The sequence below is a fragment of the Hydra vulgaris genome, chromosome 01 (genome assembly GCF_038396675.1).
Source record: "Hydra vulgaris chromosome 01, alternate assembly HydraT2T_AEP".
NCBI classification, from domain to species: domain Eukaryota; kingdom Metazoa; phylum Cnidaria; class Hydrozoa; order Anthoathecata; family Hydridae; genus Hydra; species Hydra vulgaris.
This window is the reverse complement of record NC_088920.1, coordinates 22,523,706-22,550,000: the sequence shown is the minus strand read 5'-3', so window position 1 is coordinate 22,550,000 and position 26,295 is coordinate 22,523,706. Positions and strand designations below refer to the sequence as shown.

At 28.4% G+C, this 26,295-nt stretch overlaps 2 protein-coding genes across 2 annotated transcripts in view; both read left to right on the top strand.

Moving 5' to 3' along the window:
- The window catches only part of LOC136074242 (uncharacterized), an 18,563-nt gene extending 4,908 nt beyond the window's left edge, over positions 1-13,655 (top strand). Inside the window, exons 2-5 of the mRNA XM_065786548.1 lie at positions 315-2,348; positions 10,527-10,654; positions 10,852-11,151; positions 13,569-13,655. Of these exons, the coding sequence (XP_065642620.1) occupies positions 315-2,348; positions 10,527-10,654; positions 10,852-11,151; positions 13,569-13,655 (2,549 nt within the window). The remainder of the gene's footprint in view (positions 1-314; positions 2,349-10,526; positions 10,655-10,851; positions 11,152-13,568) is intronic.
- Positions 13,656-25,214: 11,559 nt separating this feature from the next.
- On the top strand, positions 25,215-25,565 carry LOC136074241 (THAP domain-containing protein 2-like). The gene has a single exon (XM_065786547.1). It carries the CDS (start codon positions 25,215-25,217, stop codon positions 25,563-25,565), a length of 351 nt encoding a protein of 116 aa, XP_065642619.1.
- Positions 25,566-26,295: the final 730 nt, after the last annotated feature.

Genomic DNA, 26,295 nt, shown 5'->3' with positions numbered 1-26,295 from the left:
GAGTTAAGAGTTAAAATGAGTGCGATATGTGATTTTTTTTTTATGTGACGTTAAGTTTTGTTTAGGAAACCTTTTTAAAATATGTAAAATTGTTATAGTTTAACAAAAAACTTTATTCAAAAATTTTTTTAAAACTGGTATAATTTTATTTATATAAACTTTTTTAAATTTAATAATAACCCGCTGCATTAGAAAAAAAGGGAGAGAAAAGTTTAGCAAGAAGTTGATACTTTTTACTTAACAAATGGTATTAAATTGATTTTTATTGAAACAATAACTTTTTATAACACATCTAAAAGTATGTCTATTTTTAGGTATTCAATCATTTTCAGATAGTTTATTTTCACGCAAGAAACTACTAAGTGAAATTCAACACTATTTTTTACAAGATGCAAACAACTCAACTTTAGTATTATATGGAATGTCGGGTGTCGGAAAGACACATATTGCCAGAAAATATTGTAAAATATCTTATAACTTCTATAAAAACTTTGTTTGGATTGACGCAGCATTTGGAATGTTACACACTTCAATGAGAAACCAATGTCAAATATTAGGATTCGAGGTTCATGATTCAAAAGGAGAATACTTTAATATAAAAGTGATTGTTGAAAAAATTCACAACTATTATAAAAATGAAAAAACTTTGTATATTTTTGACAATGTCGACGATGAAAGTGTTAAAAATTTATCAATGTACATTTCAAGAAATCCGAATTCATTCACGTTGATTACCACCCAATGGAGAACGTGGTCAAATAATGTAAATAAAATGCTAATTAATGTTTTTTCTGCAAGAGAAGCTTTCGCTCATGTAAAAAATAATACTAAAGAAAGCAGCGACGAAAACATAAGAAACTTAATTAAAGAACTTGGTTATCATCCGTTTGCAATTACTCAGGCAATAAAATATATAAATATGTATAAAATTTCGATAGAAAAATACATAGATCGATATAGATCAAGACCATTAGAAATATTAGTCAGTGATAACTTTTCAACCGAAGAAGAACCAAAGAAGAAGTCTGCAATAAAAGCACTTAACTTAGTTTTAATGAAGTTACAAAAAAATAAACCTTTTCTATTAAATATATTAAACTGTTTATCTCATTGCGACGGTCAAAACATCAGTAAACAGTTTATAACACAAATCTCAAATCAAATGAAAACAAACGACGAATCTTTAATCGATGAAGCTATTGGATTACTAATGAGTTATTCTTTAATAAACTGTTTTGATGATAAAAAGTATACAATGCACGAACTAACACAGTTAGCATGTAAATATTTTCAAAAGAGAAATTCAAGTACAAATACATATATTGATTTAATCGAAAATTATTTTAAAGTTGAATTGAATGAAGTAAAAGATCACATAGATTACGGAAATGATTTTGTTTTTCATTTTATCTATATGTTTCGTACTAAGGGAAAAAGATTTTCGGAAACCTTCCATCATATGACAACTTCGATTCAAAAATTATTAGTATGTAAAGGTTTATTTGATCAAGCAATCGAAATATTAAAAGTTGTTCAAAATTTTAACACAGAAACTTATGGTAAAAATAATAAAATCACGCTTGATACAAAGCATAATATCGCAAGTTGTTTGGACGATATGGGAAAATATAACGAAGCTTTAGAAATTTATAATTCTGTTGATAAAATAAAAACTGAAATTTTAGGTATCAACCATCCGGATACAATTACAACAAAACATAATATCGCACTCTGTTTGAACAATATGGGAAAATATAACGAAGCTTTAGAAATTTTTTATTCTGTTGATAAAATACGAAGTGAAATTTTAGGTATCAACCATCCAGATACAATGACAACAAAACATAATATCGCACTCTGTTTGAACAATATGGGAAAATATAACGAAGCTTTAGAAATTTATTATTCTGTTGATAAAATACGAACTGAAACTTTAGGTATCAACCATCCGGATACAATGACAACAAAACATAATATCGCACTCTGTTTGAACAATATGGGAAAATATAACGAAGCTTTAGAAATTTATTATTCTGTTGATAAATTAAAAACTGAAATTTTAGGTATCAACCATCCGTCTACAATGACAACAAAACATAATATCGCACTCTGTTTGAACAATATGGGAAAATATAACGAAGCTTTAGAAATTTATTATTCTGTTGATAAATTAAAAACTGAAATTTTAGGTATCAACCATCCGTCTACAATGACAACAAAACATAATATCGCACTCTGTTTGAACAATATGGGAAAATATAACGAAGCTTTAGAAATTTATTATTCTGTTGATAAAATACGAACTGAACTTTTAGGTATCAACCATCCTGATACAATGAGAACAAAGCGTAATATCGAACGCTGTTTGAATAGTTTAGAAAAATAGCAAGCGAGTTTAATTATTTGATAATTATAATAGTTTTGATATATATAAAGTTTATCTGTTGATAAAGTATAATTGAACGTTTTTCTTTAAAAGTTAAAAAACTCCGTATATAATTCTTATAAATAAAATTTTTAATAAGTTTTATATGAGAAAAAAAAATTGTTTATTTCAGTGTTTATAACTATAAAATTTTTATATTTTAAAATTTGAATGTATTATTAATTATTAAAATTAGAAGAGGTGAAACTAAGGTACAGTAACTTTTATATTTATATATATATATATATATATATATATATATATATATATATATATATATATATATATATATATATATATATATTATATTAGGGTGGTCCTTAAAACAACTTTTTTGAAAAAAATCTGCTCCCACCCCTTAAATGTGTTCTATATAATACGAAAACACTAGGTTTAAATTTTTTTTGAAAAAAACATATTTATAGAGGTCCCCCAAGACCCTTTAATATTTAACGGGTCCCTAATATTTTCAAAAAAAAAGTTTCTCAAAAATAGGTCAACCTGGTACTCAAATGAAGCGCAATTATATAAAAATTTCAAAAATATTAATCATTTTGAAAAATAAATTTGAAGTTTAAACTTATTTATCACAATTATCATGAAAAATTTACTTATTTCATTTTTTGCTAAAAAACAAGATTTTTACGTAGTAAAACCTAAAATAACTTTATTATTTCAAAATGAATGTTATTTTTAAAATTTTTATATAATTTCGCTTCATTTGAGTACCAGGTTGACCTATTTTCGAGAAACTTTTTTTTTTTAAATATTAGGGACCCGTTAAATATTAAAGGGTTTTGGGGGACCTCTAAAAATATTTTTTATTCAACAAAATTTTAAACCTAGTGTTTTTGTATTATATAGAACACATTTAAAGGGTGGGAGCAGATTTTTTTCAAAAAAATTGTTTTTAGGGCCACCCTATATATATATATTATATATATATATATATATATATTACTTATTTGTATAAATATATATAAATACTTATTTGTATATATATATATATATATATATATATATATATATATATATATATATATATATATATATATATGTATATTTAAAAGATGAACTAAATAATACGATTCCCTCAGGAAATATAGTATGGAATGTTAAGAAAACGTTATTTGATATAATTTTTAACTCTCACAATTATAATTTACTATATGCTAGTGAGGATGATTTTGTACTTATTAGATTAAATTAGAAAAAATAATTATCAAAATGTATGATTCTAATTTATTTAAAAAAAAATAAGAATAATTTACATTCTAATTAATATTTCTTATTTTAACAATTCTTAATAAGTCTTGCAATAAAAAAATTACATATGAACGAGAATTTCGTTAATTTTTTAAAAGAACGCAGAGATTCCAATAAGATCCTACACGGTTGGCACAGGTACTGCCATCCTAACTGACCTAAGAACGCCACTTACATGGGATTACGACGTACACATCAGTGTACCCTATTATGCAAATTTTGAAATCTTTTAATTTTTTGTTAAAGCTAAGTGAAATTTTAATTTATATTGTGACAATAAAAACAACTGTAGAATGTGAACCACTACATCTAATTTGATAAAAGTTGGTGTAAATGTAGGATATGGCCACACCAAACTCTGAATAAAATTTTTTTCGGAATTTTTTATTAGTTAAAAATTTATAGCCGTTTGATTTTATATATGGTTAGTTTTTTGCTAGACCTCAAAACTAGGGTGGGTCACTTGAAAGATTTTTGAATTTAGATTCGGCTAATGTCTTTGACCATATGATACTGAGAACTAATTCTCTTTATTTGAATTTAGTGTTAGGTAATTTTTAGCCTGAAAATTTAAGTTTTATCATAAATATATCGTTAATGCGAAGTTATGGAAAACATAGAAACATTTATTTGTCATTTACAGGGTGGATGCTCGAAATCCGGACAATTTTAATTTTTTTTTTTTTATTTTAGGTGCCCCAAGAAGTCCTATCGGTCTTGTCACAGAGCACCGCGGAAGTGCATTTAACCAGGAAGTTCACGCCTCCTTCCTTACCGTGACGCGAAAATATGTCCAGAGCTCGTTTCGAACCTGGATCTCCTGCTTATCAAGCAAGCGTTCTAACCACTGCGCCACGGCCGCACCAGTGGTTAGATTTTAAATTTAATTTTAAATTTGCCGGCATTTTTTTAAACCATTTTATAATCTCTAGGACTCTGTCCCAGAGATTATAAAATGGTTTGGCTTCCCAAAAAGCACAGTTTATGATATTGCAAAGAGGTTTAATCATGGTGCAGAGTCTGTTGAACGAAAAGAAAAGACTGCTCACAAACCAATCAGGAATAAGGCCTTCATCAGCAGAGTACAGAAGTCGATCAACAAAAACCCCCAGCACCTCCATCAGGAAACTGAGCAAAGATATGAATGTGTCTCATTACACCATGAGAAGAGTGATCTGTGATGACCTTAGGTATAAGTCCTATGTCCTGAAAGTCAGACAGATGCTGTATGCTTCAATGAAGGAGAAGAGAGTGGCTAAGTGTTCCGTTCTTTTAGCATCAATAAAACATGAAGCTGTCTGCAAACTTCGTTTTTTCAGCGATGAGAAAATTTTTACTGTGGATGCCAAAGTAAACAAAAAAAATTAATTTCAAATTGCAGTAGTTCATACTTACTTCATTTAACACTCAGTTTCAGTAGTTCATATTTTTTATATCAGTAGTAATAACAAGTAGTTCATGTTTATTATTTTTACATTTCCAGACAATCGTGCGTATTCAGCTCGTTCGTGAAAAAATGAACAAAACGTCGGTAAAATTTGGCGAATTTGTGAAATTTACAGTTAATTTTTTACTTGTTTTTATTTAAAATTTACGAATAAATATTTGATCATTTATTAGCTTTTTACAGTTAGATCAGTATTACAAATTCTAGTACATATGTTACAATGACCCTTTAAATAAAAGAGATTTTAAAAAAATTGAAAATGACAAAAAAAAAACTAAAAAAGAAAAAAATGGAAAATAGTTTTTGGAGTTTTACCATTTTAATTAGATATAAATAAAGTAATTATGGATTTCACCATAACATAAAATTTAGGCTAATAAGTTGAGAGAACATATAGTTTATATATATGTAAGAGTCTTCAAAAATGTTTCAATGAATTTTTCAAAATTTGAATAATGATAGAAAACTTTAATAAAGTGTTTTTCGAAATACCTCGGATGGGGTAGAGGGGGTCTTACATGAGATGGGGGACAGGTGGGCAATTATAAAAGTAAGGAGACACTAAATTGAAAAAAATATCAAAATATATTGGGATGTTTGATTAAAAGCGTAGGTACTTTAAGGAAGGTGGAGGGTACTTCGTTAATATACGAGGTGGGGGGGGGGGAGCAGAGGAGGAAGGGAAGGGGTTGGAATAAAGGCGTACTAACTTTATGGACAACCTCTTAAGTACCAATTATTTTTCACATATAATACTCCAACACTCTGATTTATTTAACATTTTAACCTCGAACGGCAAGAATTTGTTCTCGGAGGTCAAAACAGCAATAAAAAAATACATTAAATTTTAATAAGAGGTGCAAAGAGTCTGCAAAAAAAAATTACAATCCACAATACATAAATAGCTAATTAAAAGTTACTTCAATAGACGTAGATTAAACTTCAATTAAAGGGGAGGATCCCTAAAATTTTAATAAATATGTTATGACAGTAAAATTGATTTTACATAAAATAGTATATTTATATTTTATATTCTAGAAATTGTGATTCGTCGCTATGGAAACCAAAAAGTGATGAAAACAAAAAATAAGTTATTTGAAAAAAAAATAATAACATGAACTAGTATTTCAATGATAATTTCAGGGGGGGGGGCAAATATACAAAAGCAGTTAAAATATGATGACACAAGACTTTTAAATATAGCTATATAAAGTTTTCGATTTTGCTTATTGCACAACCTTGATTTATATTTCAACTGGTGTCATATTTTGCTGTTTATAAACCAAAATGTAACTTTTTAATAGAATGCGATCCGATAAGAATTTTAAATAATCTTTTTTGAGTTTGTAATTAAAGTTGAAGATTCTTTATAATTATTTAGAATATTGTATAAATTGATTTTAATAAAAAAGGCAGCGTATAACTATTTTTTAAATATATTTTAGATATAATAATATATTAACGATATTTCGTTGACCTATTGTGGTCAGCGTCATCAGGTAGTGAAAAAATGTTGCAAAATGAACAACATAAAAAGCAACCGTTTAAAAAAGAAGACTTTAAAAAGCATAAAATATTAAAACCAATCAAATAATATAATAGTGACATCAGTTGAATTTTTGTCAAAATTGGTCCTCAAGTTTTTGTTTTCACATTATCCCCGTCATCTTTATTTCGAACAGTTTGCCCAGCACCTGTTTTGTGTCAAATTCTTGCTTTATTTATCTCCAGGGATTCTCTAACTTTTCTTATGAAATCTGTTTTCTGGAATGACTGCCAAGGTTTTAGGATTCAGCCAATCAAAAGTACCACGGCATGTTCTAGAATGTTCCGTGGCTCCTAAACTCGACTATTTTTGATTTTTACAGGCTCTTAAGTGTTCCGCACTTCTTGAAATGATTTTCTTTTTTGTCTCATAAATAATTATGCTTCCGCATGAGCATTTAAGCTGGTAAACACCCGGATTAGAGTTCGGTGGTAGTTTTGTTTTGTTGTTGCTCAGTATGTTATTTAAACTGGGAGGAAAAGTAAATATAACTATGATGTTTTGTTTTCTAAATTCTCTTCGGAAGTTAGGGATAATAATAGGTATCCAAGGGTGTTTAGCAAACTGCTTTTTTAATGGTTATGATGTAGAATTTTTGAGTAGGTACAATCGGCGGGGCGGGTCGGATCAGCGGATCTGATCGGTTGGATCGGGGTGGATCAGCGGGGCGGATCATTTAAGTAACACGGCACTTTTAATAGTTAGATTTCTGTAAACGAATTCAACATTAGCAAACGGTTAGTAATATAAAGTAGAAGTCAAAAGTACGCCTCGTTTTCAAAATTGGAACAGTTAGCGTAATTATAGATCACTTTGCCTCAGTTGTTATTATAACGATTTATTATTATAACGAGTCGTATTAAGTGGCGTCAAAAGTCCCCTCAATTTGAGGGGGTTGTAAATTTTATATGGTCATAATTTTTGAACGCTGAGAGATAGTACTATGAAACTTAAAAATTATCGATGAATATAAGTCTAGTTGAGAATAGTACAAAAAATATTTCACTAACTTATTGCTCTCACGTTTGGGGCAGGTGTTGCAAAAACTTTGGGGCTTTTTTGTTCCCAACCTCCAACCATTGCAATTTTTTGCAAACCCTCATTATTTGATATAAGTATAAACATATAAATGTTTGGAGTTAGCTCCATGTCTGGAAGTTAGCTATCTCAAAGATCAAAAAATGCTGGATCCGCCACTGTATATATATATATATATATATATATATATATATATATATATATATATATATATATATATATATATATATATATATATATATATGTATAGACTCATTCCATCGTCTTTGTGTTGCATACAATAATGCACTTCCCTTGGTATTAAACAAGCCACCATGGAAAAGTGCTAATGAATAATTTGTGAAACATGATTTGTGAACCCATTCACTTAATGTTGTTATTCGCAAGCAACAATATTCCTTTGTTACTGCTGCAGAATAGTGAGAACCTCTTCATAAAACCTTTTTTTAACTCAGTTCTTGCAGTCTCATTGATGTTTAAATGGAGAGCTGAGTTATATTTATAGCACTTTAATTTTTTTTTTCTTTTTTCTTGGGTTTTGTTTTATATTTAAGTGTTTTTTAGTTTTTTTTTTAATCCACTTTATTTTACCCATTGTATATTTATTATATTGAACCTTATTATATTTATTATTATATATATTATGTATATATATATATATATATATATATATATATATATATATATATATATATATATATATATATATATATATATATATATACATATACCGTAGATCATCATGGTTTTGTTATTGTTGTGCAAGTACAGTTTCATGATTACTTATTGTATTAAATAATACTATTCTTTACAATAAAACAGAGTTTTCTTTTGATTTCAACAGCCTTTTTTAACATGATTTATTATAAATTGGAAGAATTCTTACAAGTTATCATAATGAAATGAATAAATTTAATTTTGAGTTTTTGATCAATTCAACATTTTAAATTCAATTATATGTAAATAAATTATATGTAAAAGTCTTCAAAAATATTTTAAAGGCTTTTTCCAAATTTGAATAATGATAGAAAATTTTAATTAAGTGTTTTTCGAAATGCCTTTAGGGATCGTCCATAACGTACGTACGCCCCAATGGGGTCTTATTTGAGATGGGGGGCAGGTGGGCAATTATAAAAGTAAGGAGACACTAAATTGAAAAAATATCAAAAAATGTTGGGATGGTTGGTTAAAAGCGTAAGTACTTTAAGGGAGGTAGAGGATACTCCGGTAAAATACGGGGGAAGGAGGGGGGAAGGAGAAAGGGGAGGAGGGGAAGGAGTTGAAATAAAGGCGTATTTATTTTATGGACAACCTCTTTTGTACCAATTATTTCTAACATATAATTCTCCAATACTATGACTTATTTAACATTTCAACCTTGACCGGCAAGAGTTTATTTTAGAAGGTCAAAACAGCTATAAAAAAAATATGTTTAATTCCATTAAGAGTTGCAAAAAGAGTCTGCAAAAGAAAAGCACAATCCACAATACATAAAGAGCTAATTGAAAGTTACTTCAATAGACGTAGTTTAAACTTCAATTTAAGAGGTAGGACCCCTAAAATTTTTGTATATAAAATATAAATAAATATTTGCTTAAAAATAAATAAATAGTTGCTTAAAATTAGAAAGAATTTCCATAGGCGGTTAAAAAAGTTATCTTTGTTAAAAAATTAAAAAATACGCAAAAAGTTAATCCCTAAAAAAATATAATCAGAATACGTAGTTGAAATGTTAAATAAATCATAGAATTGGAGAATTATATGTTAGAAATAATTGGTACTAAAGAGGTTGTCCATAAAATAAGTACGCCTTTATTTCAACTCCTTCCCCTCCTCCCCTTCCTCCTTCCCCCCTCCTTCCCCCGTATTTTACCGGAGTATCCTCTACCTCCCTTAAAGTACTTACGCTTTTAATCATCCATCCCAACATTTTTTGATATTTTTTCAATTTAGTGTCTCCTTACTTTTATAAAATCTATATACATATATATATATATATATATATATATATATATATATATATATATATATATATATATATATATATATATATATATATATATATATATATATATATATATATATATATACATACATATATATTTATATATATATATATATATATATACATATATATATTTATATATATATATATATATATATATATATATATATATATATAAATTGATTTTAATATAAGGCAGTGTATAACTATATTTTTTTTGACCTATTGTGGTCAGCGTCATCAGGTAGTGAAAAAATGTTACAAAATGAACAACATAAAAAGAACCCGTTTAAAAAAGAAGACTTTAAAAAGCGTAAAATATAAAAACCAATCAAATAATATAATAGTGACGTCGGTTAAATTTTTGTCAAAATTGGTCCCCATCTTTTTGTTTTCACTTTATCTCCATCATCTCTATTTAGAACAGTTTGCCCAATACCTATCTCGTGTCGAATTCTTGCTTTATTTATCACCAGGGATACTCTAACTTTTCTTATCCTGTATTCTGGAATGACTTCCAAGGTTTTAGGATTCAGCCAATGAAAAGTACCCTGGCATGTTCTAGAATGTTCCGTGGCTCCTGAATTCGACCATTTTTGATTTTTTACAGGCTCTTAAGTGTTCCGCACTTCTTGAAATGATATTCTTTTTGGTCTCACTAATATATAGTCAGTTCGTGGTTATTGTAACGAGCGGACGTGTTTTTGCAAAGTGAAAATTTACAAAGAAAAAAAAATAAAATAACTTTAGACAAAAAAATATTTTATATTTATTAACAAAAAAACTTTTAAATTAATAGTGGTAATAAATATTATTGGTATTATGGCACTTGTGAAAATTAAAAAAATGATAAAAGACTTGTTTACAAAGTACAAAGTAGAGACGGAAGCTGCACTAAAGCAACAAGAAAGCAACTTTTTAAGTATCGTTAGTGCAAACACCAAAATCTTAAACGAAAGATTAAACAAAGTAGAAAAAAGCATTTTAGAGAGCGCTAAAAAAATATCAACACTTGCCCAGAAGTTGAAGAAATAAATCTTTGTCTAAATTTTCATGAAGAACTTATTGAAAAAAAATAAAAAATGCGTTAGATATTTTTATAAAAAATAAATCTAACCATAAAGGAATACAAAATAACAACACTGATCTCAAAAAAAAATAACAGTAAGCTAAGAGAAATTGAGGATAGAACAAGGAGGAACAATCAAACAAGAGTTGACGGAGTTAAAGAAGATGATAATGTAACCTGGCTGGATAGCGAACAAAAAGTAAAAGAAATATTTAATGAGTACTTGGGTGTGGAAAATGTAAAAATTGAAATAGCACATAGAGCTGGTAAAAAAGGCGTAAAAGAGAACAGAACAATTGTTCTTAAACTATTGGACTTTAAAGATAAGGAGGAAATTTTAAGAAATGCCTCAAAAGTAAAGGAAAAAACATATTTATTAACGAAGATTACTTCATGGAGACGAATAAAATAAGAAAGGAATCGCGTGAAAAAATGAAATTTGAAAGAAAGTCGGGAAAATTTGCTTACATATCATAAGACAAGCTTATTGTACGCGAGTGGAAGACAAATAAAAGGATTTTTCCACTTATTTTATTTACGGTTTATTTAATTTTTGTTAATTTTTTGAATATTTTTATTGATAAGGTATCAACAACGAAACTCTTTAAAATGAATCCGAAAACGTTTTAATACGAAAGTCTTTTCGAAAACATTTCAGATAAGGTTTTCAAAATAAATGATCAAAACACTTTTGATAAACATGACCTTGACAAAAACTTTATTGATAACTTTTCATTAATGAATATGGAAACACCTTACATGTTTCCAGATGAAATAAATAAGTATTTAAATAATGTTAATCCATATGAGAGACTCTTGTTCTTTCTCTTGTTCATCTTAATATAATAGTCAGTTCGTGGTTATTGTAACGAGCGGACGTGTTTTTGCAAAGTGAAAATTTACAAAGAAAAAAAAATAAAATAAAATAACTTAAGACAAAAAAATATTTTATATTTATTAACAAAAAAACTTTTAAATTAATCTATGCATACCTGATATATATTAGAACCACAAGTGTGAAGTAGTAAATCACCTAGTTTTAGTTTATCTACCAATCACCAATCTTTTAGTTTACGCTTACTCTGCTTGATAAGTTGATTAAAAATATTTTTTTATATTTTTTATCTTTTTATATATATCAATGAGTTTTTGCAATCCACAGCACTTGCGATGAGTTTTTGCAGTCACAGCAATTGTGAAGAGCTTTTTCAATTTTTGGGGAGTCAAATTAATAAATTATAATTCTCCAGAGACAACATCGGCAGCTAGTTAGATTATTATTATATATTTATATAACAGCTAGTTAGATTATTATATATATTTATTATTATTAATATATATATATATATATATATATATATATATATATATATATATATATATATATATATATATATTATATATTTATATATATATATATATATATATATATATATATATATATTTATACTATATATATATATATATATATATATATATATATATATATATATATATATATATATATATATTAAAAAATTTTAAAACTCACTTTGAATCCAGCATAAAGTGATAAAAACGTGGCCTGTAAAAATATAGCACATGCAAAAACATTTACTTGTAAAAATATGCCTTGAAAATGCCTTGTGATAATATGCCTTGGAAGAAAATCAATCAAGCAAAAGTTTCCTGAGATTAAAAGTAACCATTTTAAAACATTGAACCACGTTTAACATAGAAGTTATAACTTAAAGTCTAGGAACAAATGTACCGGTCCGCATTTAGTGTTGTTTTTTATACTTTTATCTAACCAGTTTTTAATAAAACCCGCTTCATTAAATTGATATTATACCATGTTACTAAAAAGGTAGCCAGAATATTATTTAACTTCTAAAAAGTCTGTTTATCGCAGAAAATTTATTCGAAATAAAAAACTGGCTACCTCTGTTGTAACATGAACTATTCAATCAATCTTTACGGACACAAAAAAACTGTGATCCAATCATTTTTTCTTTCTTTTTTTGGTTTTTAATTTAAAAAATATATCATTTATTTGATAATATGCAAAAAAAATGGGGATATATGGAAATTATTGCATGTAATATAAAGATTTAGTGAAAACCCGGGTTTTTTTACACGTGAAAATTCCGCACTTAAAAAGGCAAATTTAAAAAAATTTTAAATAAGCAATTTTTTATTAACTAATGTTAACTTGTTTCAGTTAATATCAACATAAATATATTTTCTATAAAAGATCTTACAATTGAGGTCACTTACAAATAGTTAAAAACTAAGTAAATACCATGAAATAGCATTAATAATACAAATAATAATGATAATAATAATAATGATAAATTATAAGAATAATAAGAAAATTATATGATAATAAATTGAAAAGAAAAAAAAAATAAAAATAGTAATAAAAAATAATTAAAATATTAAAATTGAAAATTTTTTTCAAAAAAGTAAAATCCAATTTCACAAAAAGTGGGCGGTTAGTGAAGAAATGATTTCTCTCTTTGCAATTTTGACTTTCTTTTTTGGTTTTTCTTTAACTTTTATCTTGAAAAAACAGCTTCCTTTGTTGGTTTTTCTCCAACTTTTTGTTTGAGGTACTCGATCTCATTTTCTTTGGTAATACATTTTCCACCATGTTTTGGTGAAAAATGTAATACCGAAGAAAATGTGATCGAGTTTCTCAATTGATTTCTTTCTTGAAAAAACTGCTTCAGCTCAATCTCGATACTGTTTTTGCAATGCTCAACACATGCTTGATACCTATCAAAACTTAAGGCTGGTGTAGTTGAGAAAGATCGTAATCGGTGTGTAGTTGGAGTAGGTGCTGCGGCAGCTGTTGAAGATGATGAAGCTATATCTTAGCAAGATGTTGTAGATGCTGCGGAGGTTGCTAAAAATGATGAAGGTAGATTAAACGTTTGTGTGATTGCCATTGCTTTATGATCTATGTTGCTTTTATTAAGTGGAAATAAGCCAGTGAACTGGAAACCAGCGATTGCTTGAGAGCGTGTAAAACATTTACCATTCTCGTTCAGCAGTTTGAGCGACGGATGAAAATTTGTTTATCGAAATTCTTACTTTTTGATAATTACTTGTTTCAGCCATTCAATAAACGTATCGTGCTCCATCCAACCTGATTTTGAAATTGAATATTTAGTGCCAACTGGGCCACCTTTTGTCCAGTCAGGACGAAAGTTTCTTTTGGCTTTGTATATCACAAATGGTGGTGCAAAATGCCCATCAGCATTGCAGCATTTGTTTACTATATAATGAACTTTTTCTTCGTTGCCAGTAAGTTTAAATGCACGTCTTTTCCCTTTTCGACTCACAACCGTTGCTTTGCCTTGATCACCCAAAAAACCTGTTTCATCAAAATTCTAAATATGTGACCCCTAAGTTATACCAGTCTGGTGATGTTGCTTGGCGACACATTCAAAAGAACGATCAATTATTTATGGGGTACAAAAAGCGGCTCTTTTAGATGCAAATGTATTTGCTTTTCTTGAACCAGTCTTTACCAGGCTTGCCATTTTTGAATAAGTGCAAAAGATTTTCGCGTTTAAGGTAGCCACATATAAATTCTAGGATTTCATTTCGGGTTTAACCATAATCCCAGTAACCAAGTAATTGGAACGCATACACCATCAATCTTTCCGTTTCGTTTTAAAATACCGTTGTTGTACCTGAGCCATGGAAGCTTTTGTTGTTGTTGTTTTTTTGATCTTTGAGCGTTGAGACTGGAACCCCATGTTTGAATACAGCTTTTCTCAGTGATATTTTATTTTCTTTCATATCAGTTAATACGGTTAGTATATCGTCTTTCTTGTATGCTTTAATTTTTTTAGTTGACAAGTTAAAGTGAGTGAGTTAAATTGAACTGAGTGAGTTATGATTATATTGAGAAATAATATAATAATTGGTTTTAAATTAGTAAGAGATGATTATAATAGAAAATTATAGTTCATTTTTAATTAAACCGGAATTAACTCTAAGTTTCTTAAATAAAGATAGGCGCTTAGTCACTTACGAAAAACTAAACTACGAAGTTAATCAAGAATGCGGTTTTATCAGAAAAAAGAGCTTTTTTTTACATTTTTGATTTTTTATTTAACTTTTTGTTCTTGCTGCATAAAAATTATACTATTAGAATTAAAATTAAGTTTCCAACAAGATAGTGCTAAAATTATTTTTATATCAGTTTCGCTTCAAGCGCTATTTTGTTCGCAACGATAAAATATATATATATATATAATTTTGACTCCCCGTTTAAGTTGTATAAAAAAAGAAAAAAAATGCAGTTGAATTGGCATATAATTTTATCAATTCGAATAGAGGAGATAGTTCTGTGTTTGAATCTATTTTTTTTTTTTTTTTCAAAGCCATATCCTTTTAGTTTTTATTTGATAATTTCGATCATTGTGCCGAGTAATAAGGTGCGCGGTAATGATAAGATGCGCGGTTTGACCCGCTTTTATTCTATTATTTTATAAAAAGAACTATTATTTACTTTTAATAATAAAAGTTTTTTATTAAAGCAATTTGAACATTTTTTACTTTCCATTGTAACTTAATATTTATAGTGAGTTTTTTTAGTTATATTAGAATCATCTTTTGGTATTGTTGGTTAGGTTGGAATTGACTTTTTAACAAAACGTAGCACCGCTCTCATTCTGCGTCAACTTGTGAAAATACTGTAACGTTTTTTTTTCCAATTTCGAGCCTTGACATATGGATAGGCTTTAGATATCACATAACTTTCTTAATATTTTTAGACACATTTCCTACTCTACTTTCAAATCCTGCGAAAATATGTTTGCAACTCCTTGCAATTTAAAATAAACTTTCGATAAAAAATTTACAAAACTAAATGTTTTTGTACTTTTAAACTATGATAATTAGATAACCATACACTTCCAACGCTTTTTCATATTTTTAGAGAGAGCTTACGGGTTTCGTCTGATATTAACTAAAAATGTTTTGTGCAAGTTCTTCCCTTGCTAAAAAAATGAACTCAAAAAAAGCAAAAACTTAGTTTCTAAAGATTTTAAATCCGGGTTCCGAGCGGATGAAACATCGGAAATTTTTTGTCCCAAGCAGGTGTTCTTTAAATTCTGAACAGGGTATAAAAAATTCAAGTAATTTGGAGGGGGTCACTTTCACTGACTGCTTGATTCTTACAAAAAATGGCTCATATTTTTAACTTCGTAAAGCAATATATTTTTGTGGTCTACGTGCTCTTTAGCTTTTATTAAATCTTTTAATTGAAAAAATCTTTATTAAAGTTTGTACTTCTATTAAATCATTAAAAACGTCACCATATCACGGCAAAGAAGTTGAATAATCTAAAGTTTTTTAAAATCTTTTGAGCTTCTATCCATCAACGAGTATTCCCAGAACAATTAAAAATTGCTAAATTTATACTGATTTTTGAAGAATTTTTCAAAGAAATCTGAAATCAGTAACTATTGCCTTATCTCTATTCTCTCCACATTTTCAAAAAATCTAGAAAAATTATGTTCAACAGAATATACAAATATTTTTATAATAATAATCTACTTTAAATGAATCAATTTGGTTTCAAGGAATAACTTAATAAGATAACTTAACTGAACATGCAATTATCCAATTTGTACGTGAATTCTCATAACCATTTGAAAAAGCAAAATATAAACTAGGAACTTTTATTGACCTTTCAAAAGCTTTTGATACAATCGATCATCACATTTTGATTTATAAACTTAAACACTAAGGAATATAAAACAAAATTTTAAAATGGTTTTAAAGTTGTCTATCTAACCGAAAACAATTTGTATAATTTAACAATGATTATCAACCCACTTTCCTTAATATAACCTGTGGAGTCCCATAAATAACTTAAATAAAGCTTCAAAACTAACGAGCATTATGTATGCATATGATACAAACTTATTCCTTTCTAACTATGAGACTGCCGAAAAATAAGCACAAAAATTTCTAAAAACATGGGGATTATATATGAGACCGTCAGTTTCAAAACCTGCCCTTTGACATTTTTTTTGATTTTGAATGAAGCGCGACAATTGTCTCGTAATGGCTCGCACTATATTGAAAAATAAAAAAAATGGTGCAAAACCGGTTCAATCTTAGTTTTTACTATGTAAAATTCAGCAAATGGAGCGAAATCGGCTCTTTTTGTTTCGGCAGCTGCTTCAAAACCAGTTTATTATTTCAGCCAATAAGAAAGCACATCATATCACGTGATCACAACAGCTGATATTGAAAATTTTTTCGTTTTTAATGCTTTTATCCTGTGGAAATTGCAAATTCTTCGTGATTTGTCATCATGTAAGTAATAGAAAAAGTAAACAAAAAAGTAAATAGAAAAAGTAGAAAATATTTATAAAATATTAATTAACTAAACATTTACAGACTTTTTGATATGGAAAACGATCGAAAAGAAAAAAAAACAAGCAGACTGCAGTCACGCAAACGCGTGGCAGACCCCGAAAACACAAAACGAGCAAGGGAGAAGAAAGCTAGGTATGCGTTACTGATGAAGTATTATTTGTAATTATGTTTATTAACTTTTAACTTCTATTTTTTTGCAGGTACTCAAAGAAGAGTCCACCAAAAATCCCCTTCATGCAACCACAAATTGGGTGCTTTCCAATGTCACTGCCTGTCACAGAATGATGTCACCATTTTCAATGAGCGATTTTATCAAACAAGTAAGAAAATAGACCAGGATAACTTCATTTTGAAGCATTGTTCACCCCTACAGTCGAAACGTGTTAAAGGTGAATCAAATAAGAAAAGAGAGTTTACTGTAAAATATTTTGTTACAAAGGCTGTCTCTTCCTCTATAAGAATACCAGTTTGTAGGAGAACATTTTTAGGAATATTAGACATAAAAAAACATAGACTGCTTGGATATCACAAATCTGGTACTTCAGCCAAAGAAAGTAGAGGTGGAGACTGGAAAGCAGAGAAATTTGTTGAGAAAAAAGAGAAAGTAAATAAATTCATAGAATCATTTCAAGTTAGTGAAAATCACTACTGTAGATCACACTCAAAATGTAGGCAGTACTTACCAGCTGAACTCTGCTGAAATGTGGAGGATGTATAACAAAAAGTTTGATAGTCAATTAATAGTTACCAAATGGTTTTATACTAATAAATTCAATGCAGAGTATAATCTAGGTTTTGGGACCCCTAGAGTTGACACCTGCTCTGCATGTTCTGAACTTAAAACTAGAATCAAAAATACAAAAGATCTCCAAGCCAGAGAAAAAATAATTTTAAAATTAAACATCCATTGCCAAAGAGCTGATGCTTATTTTGACAAGCTGAGGGAAGAAAGTGGTGACCTTGTTACCCTCTCATTTATTTTAATTTATTTATTTTAACTTTTATTTCACTGATTAAACAATATTACAATTTTTCATATAAAATAAATAACATTGTAAACATAAAAAAACGTTTTTAATCTTTTTAATTTATAATATATATATATATATATATATACTGTTATAATCAGTCAGGGACTCAAAGAAGGTAAGGATGATGCGTTTATCATCACAACCTTTTCATAGAGCCCCTTTAGTCATTATTGAAATAAAAATAAAAATAAAAATTTAATTTTTAAAGAAAAATAAAAAATTTAATAAAATTAAAACACATAAGAAGAAAAAAATAAAAAAAAAATAAAAAGAAAAAATACAAAAAAAATCTGAAAACAAATACTGTAAACTATAATATATATGTCAGGAATTAAGGAGATGCATTTAAGTTTGTTGTTTAAACAATGAAATGCTTTTTAGGTCTTTAATATTTTTATTTTGGAAACGATTCCATATTGATGGACCTCGGTTTGTAATTAGAAAACTTGACTGTTGTGATTTAATTTTTCTTAGTTGATAGTCGTTCCTGGTATTCCAACGCAGATTATATTTTTCAGAAAATGATATAAGAAAGTTATCAGAAAAAACGCTTGGTAGAAGATTGTTTTTTTATTTATACATAAAAATTAATATCTGTAATGTGTTAAGTTTCTCAATATCTAGAACCATCATGCTTTTTATCACTGGGGCCGGGTTTACTAACCGGGTTTACTATTTGATTGTGAGAAGAACCAAGCCTTACCTAAACTATCAGATCAAGCTGCATATTAAAGGAGACAGCTCAGTTTTTATAATTTTACAATTGTAAAAGGGAGCTCTCATAATACACTTAACAAAGAAATTATTAATTCTCACTATTGGATAGAGGGGGAGCAATCTAAGGGATCAAATGAAATTTCATCTGCTCCTTATTTTTCCCTGAACAATTAAAGCATATCTAGCAACATAAAAAGAGTCAGATTGTGCTGTGATGGATACCCTGGGCAAAATAAGAATACAGTAATGATTGGTATGATCAGTTATTGGCTCCACAATAAAGCTCCTTATCATATTCAAACAGTGGAACTTCTTTCCCAGGTTTCCCAGTGACAGGTCAACAGTGGAAACTTCTCAAATTCAACAGTGGAACTTCTTTTTCAGATTTCCCAGTGACAGGTCACTCCTTTATCCCACCAGAGAGGATGTTTGGCACCATTGAAAAGGTCATCAATAAGAAAGAGATCATTGTTAACTCCAAAGAGTATGTGGAGGTCATTAAAAAACATTCTGCAGTTTTCCACTTAGGAGAAGATTATGAAATTTTAGATAGGAAAAGCTATTTGAAAACAATTCTAAGAAACAATGTTTCTTGGCATTTCAAAATAGCTAGATGTAAAAGAATCATTGTGTTAAGAAGACCAAGATTTATTGAGGTGAGAGGTGAACCTTTTTATACTGTAGAAGTTAATGCCTTTAAGTCATTGACCAAGAAAGGTTAAAATTTTAATTTAATTAATTTACCAATCATTCACAAATTATAATTAACCCAATTGTATTGTAAAGAATTTTTTATTATGACATTGACTTGCCTTTTTAATGTTTTTTTTAGGTGCATATAAAAAAAAAAGCTATATAATTTTTGTCTTGCTAATTATTTTATAAGTAAATTTAATCTTTTAAATGTTGTTCACTCATGTATTTGTGGCCGTTACATGTTAAGCAGAAATTTTATGCACACCATAAATTTATTTAATAACACCTGCCCGCTGAATGTCCCATATATTATATTTAAACTTTATAATAAAACATCATATTGCAAAAACCATAATAAATTTCTCATTAAAAATTTTTTCAGTATTTTGTTTTTTCTTCTATGAAACCCAGGTAGCTGAAACTTATATGACATGTGATGGAGGGATTTCTTCAATTTTTATGACCACTAACAATTAGTTACGTTATTGCATTTTAAAAGAAATTTAATGCATGGCAAAAATTATTTCGAAATATATTTATCTTTTTGAAATCATTAGTGGGCTATCTATGGAGAATTTTAGTTTTCTAAAATTGTCCATAGATAGCGTAAATATACTGAAAAGCGTGTGAAATTGCGGTGGACTTTAAATAATCATGGGTTCCAACGAAATTAATTACAAAACAATTAAAATTTTGTTAAAATGTGCAGCGGCTGGATCAAAACCGGCTCTTTTTGAAAAAAACGCTCTTTAATTAAATATTTTTATTCAATGATAATCAAAATTACTAAAATTCACTCAGAAAACTATTCATTAGTGACTAAACATGAGGTGTATAAGTTTTTTTTTATATTTTTTATTTGAACAAAAAAAAAGGTATTTCCTGTAAAATTTGCTTTAGTGCAAAGGGCCGGTTTTGAAGCTGACGGTCTCATAAATCACGAACCTATCTCAATAAGATAGTCTTAATCCAACATTAATGACAGAGATAAAGATGTTGAAACAAGTTGCAACGTCTTTATCTCTGTCAGAATCCCGCAATCTGTATAATCAATTTTGTAAACCGCTACTTTCATTTGAAGCATTATTGAAATGAGAGTCTTAAATATATACAAGTTAAATGTATTTAATATTTTAAGTTTTGTATATATGTGGATAAATAACTTATCCCTTGCCGTCTTCAATGATTTTTTTACTTTTCAACCAGTAAATATATTTTGAAAAATAATAACTTTCTAAATGAACGTTTTTGTCAAACAAACTTTAATCAAATTTGTATTACTACCTATCAAGTAGGGTTGAGCTTTTAGCGAAAAGTTACCGGTAAATCGGTAAAATTATTTAACCGATAAAATTTTACCCGTAAAATTATGTGGGTAAATTTCGATAAATGATTTTTACTATACTATGCTTTAAATTAATCAATTTGTTAGAAATCCCCACTAATGAAAGTAATTTTCATTTCTTTCATACCTTTGTGAATAATATTTTGCTGTAAAAAGAAGTTATGATTTTCAGCCGCACCTAATAGTGTATTAATTTTCTTAATTGCTTAAAATGATTTTTTTATCACAGTCATAAACCCACATATCATTCTTAATGTTACGTATACTGTCAGGGCCGGCGCGAGTAGTTATTACGTTTGGGGGAGGGGGTGCCATTAGAACTTTTGCCAACCATAAAAAAAAAAAAAACGTCATCGTTTTTTAAAATTTGTATACTGCATAAACGACTTTTGCCGACTGACTGTGTTAATTTACCGACTAACTTGTCTAAAGGGTCTACATTTATCAACTTACTTGTCAAAAAGGGTCAAATTTGCCGACTAAATGAAAAAAAAAGTTATTGATGGGGGGTGTCACTTCCTTTCCCCCCCCCTCTCCCCCATACGCACACCCATTGCGCCGGTCTTGTATACGGTTTTCTTGTACAAAATCAAAACCTCGTTTATTTGTATAAAAATATCTAAAAGACTATAACAAATAAAACTCTATAAAAAATATCTAAAAAACGAAGATGGTAATCAGAGTTATTTTAAAGCATTTTAAAGCCTTGAGCGTCTGATTCTGATTCAAGCAACTCAGCTGCAACTGTTGACTGGTGAGTTAAAGAAGCCAAATCTTTGCATGTTTGCAACGCATCATCCATTCCAGCCGTCATTCCAAATGAGTCTCGAACTGCACATTGCAAAATATGAATGTTGCACAAGTGTTGGTCAAGGCGCTTTGACAATTTGACTGCAAGTTTCATGTTTCTTGCCTGGTCGTTCACGCAGTACATTGGCAAATCAGCAGGCAAATGCTTTAAAATATTTAAAAAGTTTGAAATAGCGTAATCAATAAAAAACTTTATTAATCACTTTCCGATGCTGTTTTTTGTTTGAAAACTTGTTCTGTTGGTTAAGTTTTGTGTGAACATTTTAAGAAAGACATACAACTTTCTTGTGATATATTTATTGTTGCATTAATGAATCAATTTGATTTGCTTTCGGTCAAAATGTCAGACGTTTGGAAACACTACACCTTAAACAAGGGAAAACAGTGACTTGCAAAATAAGTGGAAATACCAGTAAATAATAAAGTTCTACAACTGGAATGTGGTATCACCTAAACAAAAAACATGGAATCAAAAAAAAAAACACAGGTAAAGTTGACAACAAAAGCTGCAACAGAATCAAAGAAGCCTAAGATTTCATTTTTTTTTTAAAGCACACAATTGAAAAAGTTATTTCAAGACTTACAGCACTTGATGGATTTAGTTTTCACGCCATTGTTAACAGCACTTTCATTTGATATGCTATGTATGAAAAAGATTATGATTTTCCAAAAAATCACAAGCAAGCAATGCAGTCAGTTAAAAGTTTGCGGCTGGCGTGGCAATTAGAAAACGCTTTTTAATTACACAGGATGAGTACACTTCTTTGAAAAGTCAATAAATATTGATATTCATCAAAAAAACACATACAAGAATCTGGGCTTGAATCAAATTTATGGAATAGCTTATTTTTTAATCACGAAAAAAAAAATGAATATATATATATATATATATATATATATATATATATATATATATATATATATATATATATATATATATATATTCATTTTTTTTTCGTCATTAAAAAATAAGCTTTTACAATGTTTTTACAACATAAAAATATAATATTAATGTTTCGACCGGAGCTGGCAGAAGACATGATCTTATCATACAGCCACGTTAATATAACTAAAAAAATCAGCCGATAAAAATGAAAAAGGAAAAAAGAAACTAAAGAGAAATCTGATTTACTATTTGCAGAAATAAAGAAAAACAAATTAATATTTTTTTATTATTAATAATATTATTTTATTTTTCTATTTTATTCTACTTTTAATTTTATTACACACGCATACACACACACAAATACATACACACACACACACACACACACACACACACACACACACACACACACACACACACACACACACACACACACACACAAATATATGTCCGTTCATATATACATACAAAACAAAATAAATCTGTTTTATATTCCATTAAAAAATTGCGTAAGATATAATAAATATTACATTTACAAATTGCGTTATTATTGTAAAATAGAATAATATCAAACATGTTTTAAGTACCATACAATATAATTAAGATGTTATGTCAATTTATAAGACGTTAAATAATTAAAATAATCAAAACTTTAAACAAAAGGATAGTAATTGCTTTGTATCAAAATCAAATAAGTATTGTTTTGTTGCACCTTTAAAATGTTGAGTTGAAGTTAAAGTTTTTATATTACTTGTTAAAAGCAAGTTCCATATCCGCGGCCCTCCATAAGCGTGGCCCTCCGCAAGACATCGAAAATCAGCTCGTTTCAACAACGTCTTTGGTATAAATAAATTATTTATTTAGTCTTTAGTTTCGTATATGTGGTTTAAGGAAAAAAAGGTATGTTTGGAAAATGCTTGGTAGCATACCATTTTTGAACTTAAACATAAAAATAAGTAAATTAAGAATAATTATTTCATAGACATTAGGCACTCCAGTTTTTCTCAGTAGTGGTCTAATTAAGAATATTTATTTCATAGACATTAGGCACTCCAATTTTTCTCAGTAGCGTATTTATTTGCATTTAATATCAAGCGACTTGCTCGTCTTTGTATTTTGTAGATGGTATTTAACTTTGACTTGCCCAAATAACGTTGCAGTAGCTGATGTAGCTATGAATATATAATAAATATTTTTTAAACAATTTGTGTTCAGGAGATGTATTGTTTTATACATTATACCAATAATTTTAGATATTTTTTTTCTATTACTTTGATATGAATATTCGAGCTAATATGTTTATTAAGAATTACGCCTAAAAACTTGATTAAGTATTCTCGTTTAAGTTTAGTTTATCAATTAGTAAATCAGGTAGTTTTAAAAGGGAGGGTTTTAGATTTTGATAATTGTGTAAAAAGAATATATTTACTTTTTTCGACATTTAGAAAGTGTTTGTTAGCATTCGTTCAGGTTCTCAAGTTCTTAATTAAGTGTTAAATAATAGGCTAATGTTTGTGTGGCTAAAGAATACTTGCGTATCATCAGCAAGAAGGACAAAGTTAAGTATGTTGGAAGATAAGAAGATATCGTAAATGCAAACAAGGAAAAAAAAATAAAAAATGGATTAAGAATTGATCCTTGTGGAACCCCACAGTTAATGTTTTCAAATCGTGTTACAGTGTTGTTATATGATAAAGCTTGTTTCCTATTATTAAGGTTAGAGCGAAACCATTTTAAATTGCTATTTCTTATTCAATAACTATGCAGTTTATAAAGAAGAATTTTGTGGTCAACTGTGTCAAACGATTTTGAAAGATCGAGAAAAACCATAAGACTGTATTTATTGTTGACAAGTTTGGCTACAGCGTGTTCTGTTGAATGGTGTTTTTGAAAACCATATTGGTTATTATTTAGCAGGTGGTGGTTTACCAGATAGTTGTAAAGCTTGTTGTGCATTATGCGCTCTATTTTTTTTGAAATGCATGATAAAGTAGAAATAGACCTGTAGTTAGAAGCTATAGAATCATCTCCGCTTTTAAAAATAAGAACAACTTTTGCTAGCTTTAGCTGAACAAGGATATATAAAAAATGTATGCAGGGCGTTAAAAGGGCGTCTATAACACACATTAACATATTCAAAGTCTAGGTTTTTTCAAATAAAACTTTTATTTTTTATTGCAATTTAAATTTTTTTTTACATTTTTTTATATTTTTTATGCTATATATACTATTCAATATTGTTTTATATCATTATATACATTTAAACATTATTAATGTTCAAATGTTTATTATGATGCTCCCTCCCCTTACTACCCGTGTTTATAGCGGAATCATGGCTATCTTTATATTAACAGGCCGTGTAAACGAACAAAATGTGCAATAAACTGGGAGCCAGTTTTATTCAATGTTAAAAAAGCGAAAGTTAGGAAGTTCACTTGTAGAATTTAATTGATGAAAATTTTTTTTCAAAGTAAATCGTTGTACTTACTCTATATTGTATAAAATAGAAACGTATCGATTGTTTTTATAGTTGGTATAAAATTTTAAGAATGCCAAAGAAATGTTGTGTGATGAGTTGCAATGGCAACTATAATAAAGTAAATAAAGAAAAGATGTTTTGGTTACCAACTGATAAAAAAGAACGGGCTCGATGGATTACTTTAATACAACGGGATAATATACCTGATAGTGACAATACTGTTGTATGTGAGCGTCATTTTACACCCAGTTATATAAAAATAATTAGACATGATAAAATGAGACCTCGTGACCCACCTTCACTGTTTACTTGTGTGAAAAAATGTCTTTTTTCTACAAAACCTGGTCCATCTCGAATAAATAAAACTTTGTCTAAAGTGCGGAGTATAATTCCAGATGAACTCCATCTTATCAATCAATAAAATAAAGTAGTCAATTTTGAGCATCTTAAAAATAAGGTTGAAACTGGCAGTCTTGATTTTTTGAAAAGTTCTATTTGGTACTTCACCAACAATACGCAATGCATTCAGTTTACTGATTTTGAAAAAAATACATCAATACCCAGAGTTTTGATAAAGATTAAGAATGATTTGACCTTTGAAGGATTTCATGGTGGTTTAAAAAATACCATCCAAAGTTTATCAAAAAACAGAGTAACCAAATTTAAATCATATTCACAACTTGAAGAATGTTGAAGGTATCTTAATACTTTAATGAAAAGCAACAAAGTTTATGTACCCCAGGAACATTTTGATGCAATGTATTCTGTTATCATTGAAACAAAAAAGTATAATCCTGAAATGATTTTTCGTGGTTTTAAGTATTATTCTTTTTTCAAGATCCCTACATAACAAACTACCAGCTTCCAAGTATTTTACTTCTTAAAAAGCTTACATCAATAATTAATTCTTCTCTTGATGATTTTAAGTTCATCAGTGAGATATCTAAAAAAGCGAAGAACGTTTATGAAAAAAATGTATTTTATGAATCGATGAAGTCTACGTAAAGCCTTCTCTTACATATTGCTCTGGGTCTTTATTAGGAAAGGCGGTAAACAAACCTGACTAATTAGCATCAACCATTCTAAGTTTTATGTTGGTTTCAGTTTGGTATCTACTTGTCTCCGTATATTTCGTGACAAAACATTAGCTG

What these genes read in the sequence shown, in the direction of transcription:
- LOC136074241 (XM_065786547.1), top strand. Translation starts at nt 25,215, where the DNA reads ATGCCAAAGAAATGTTGTGTGATGAGTTGCAATGGCAACTATAATAAA.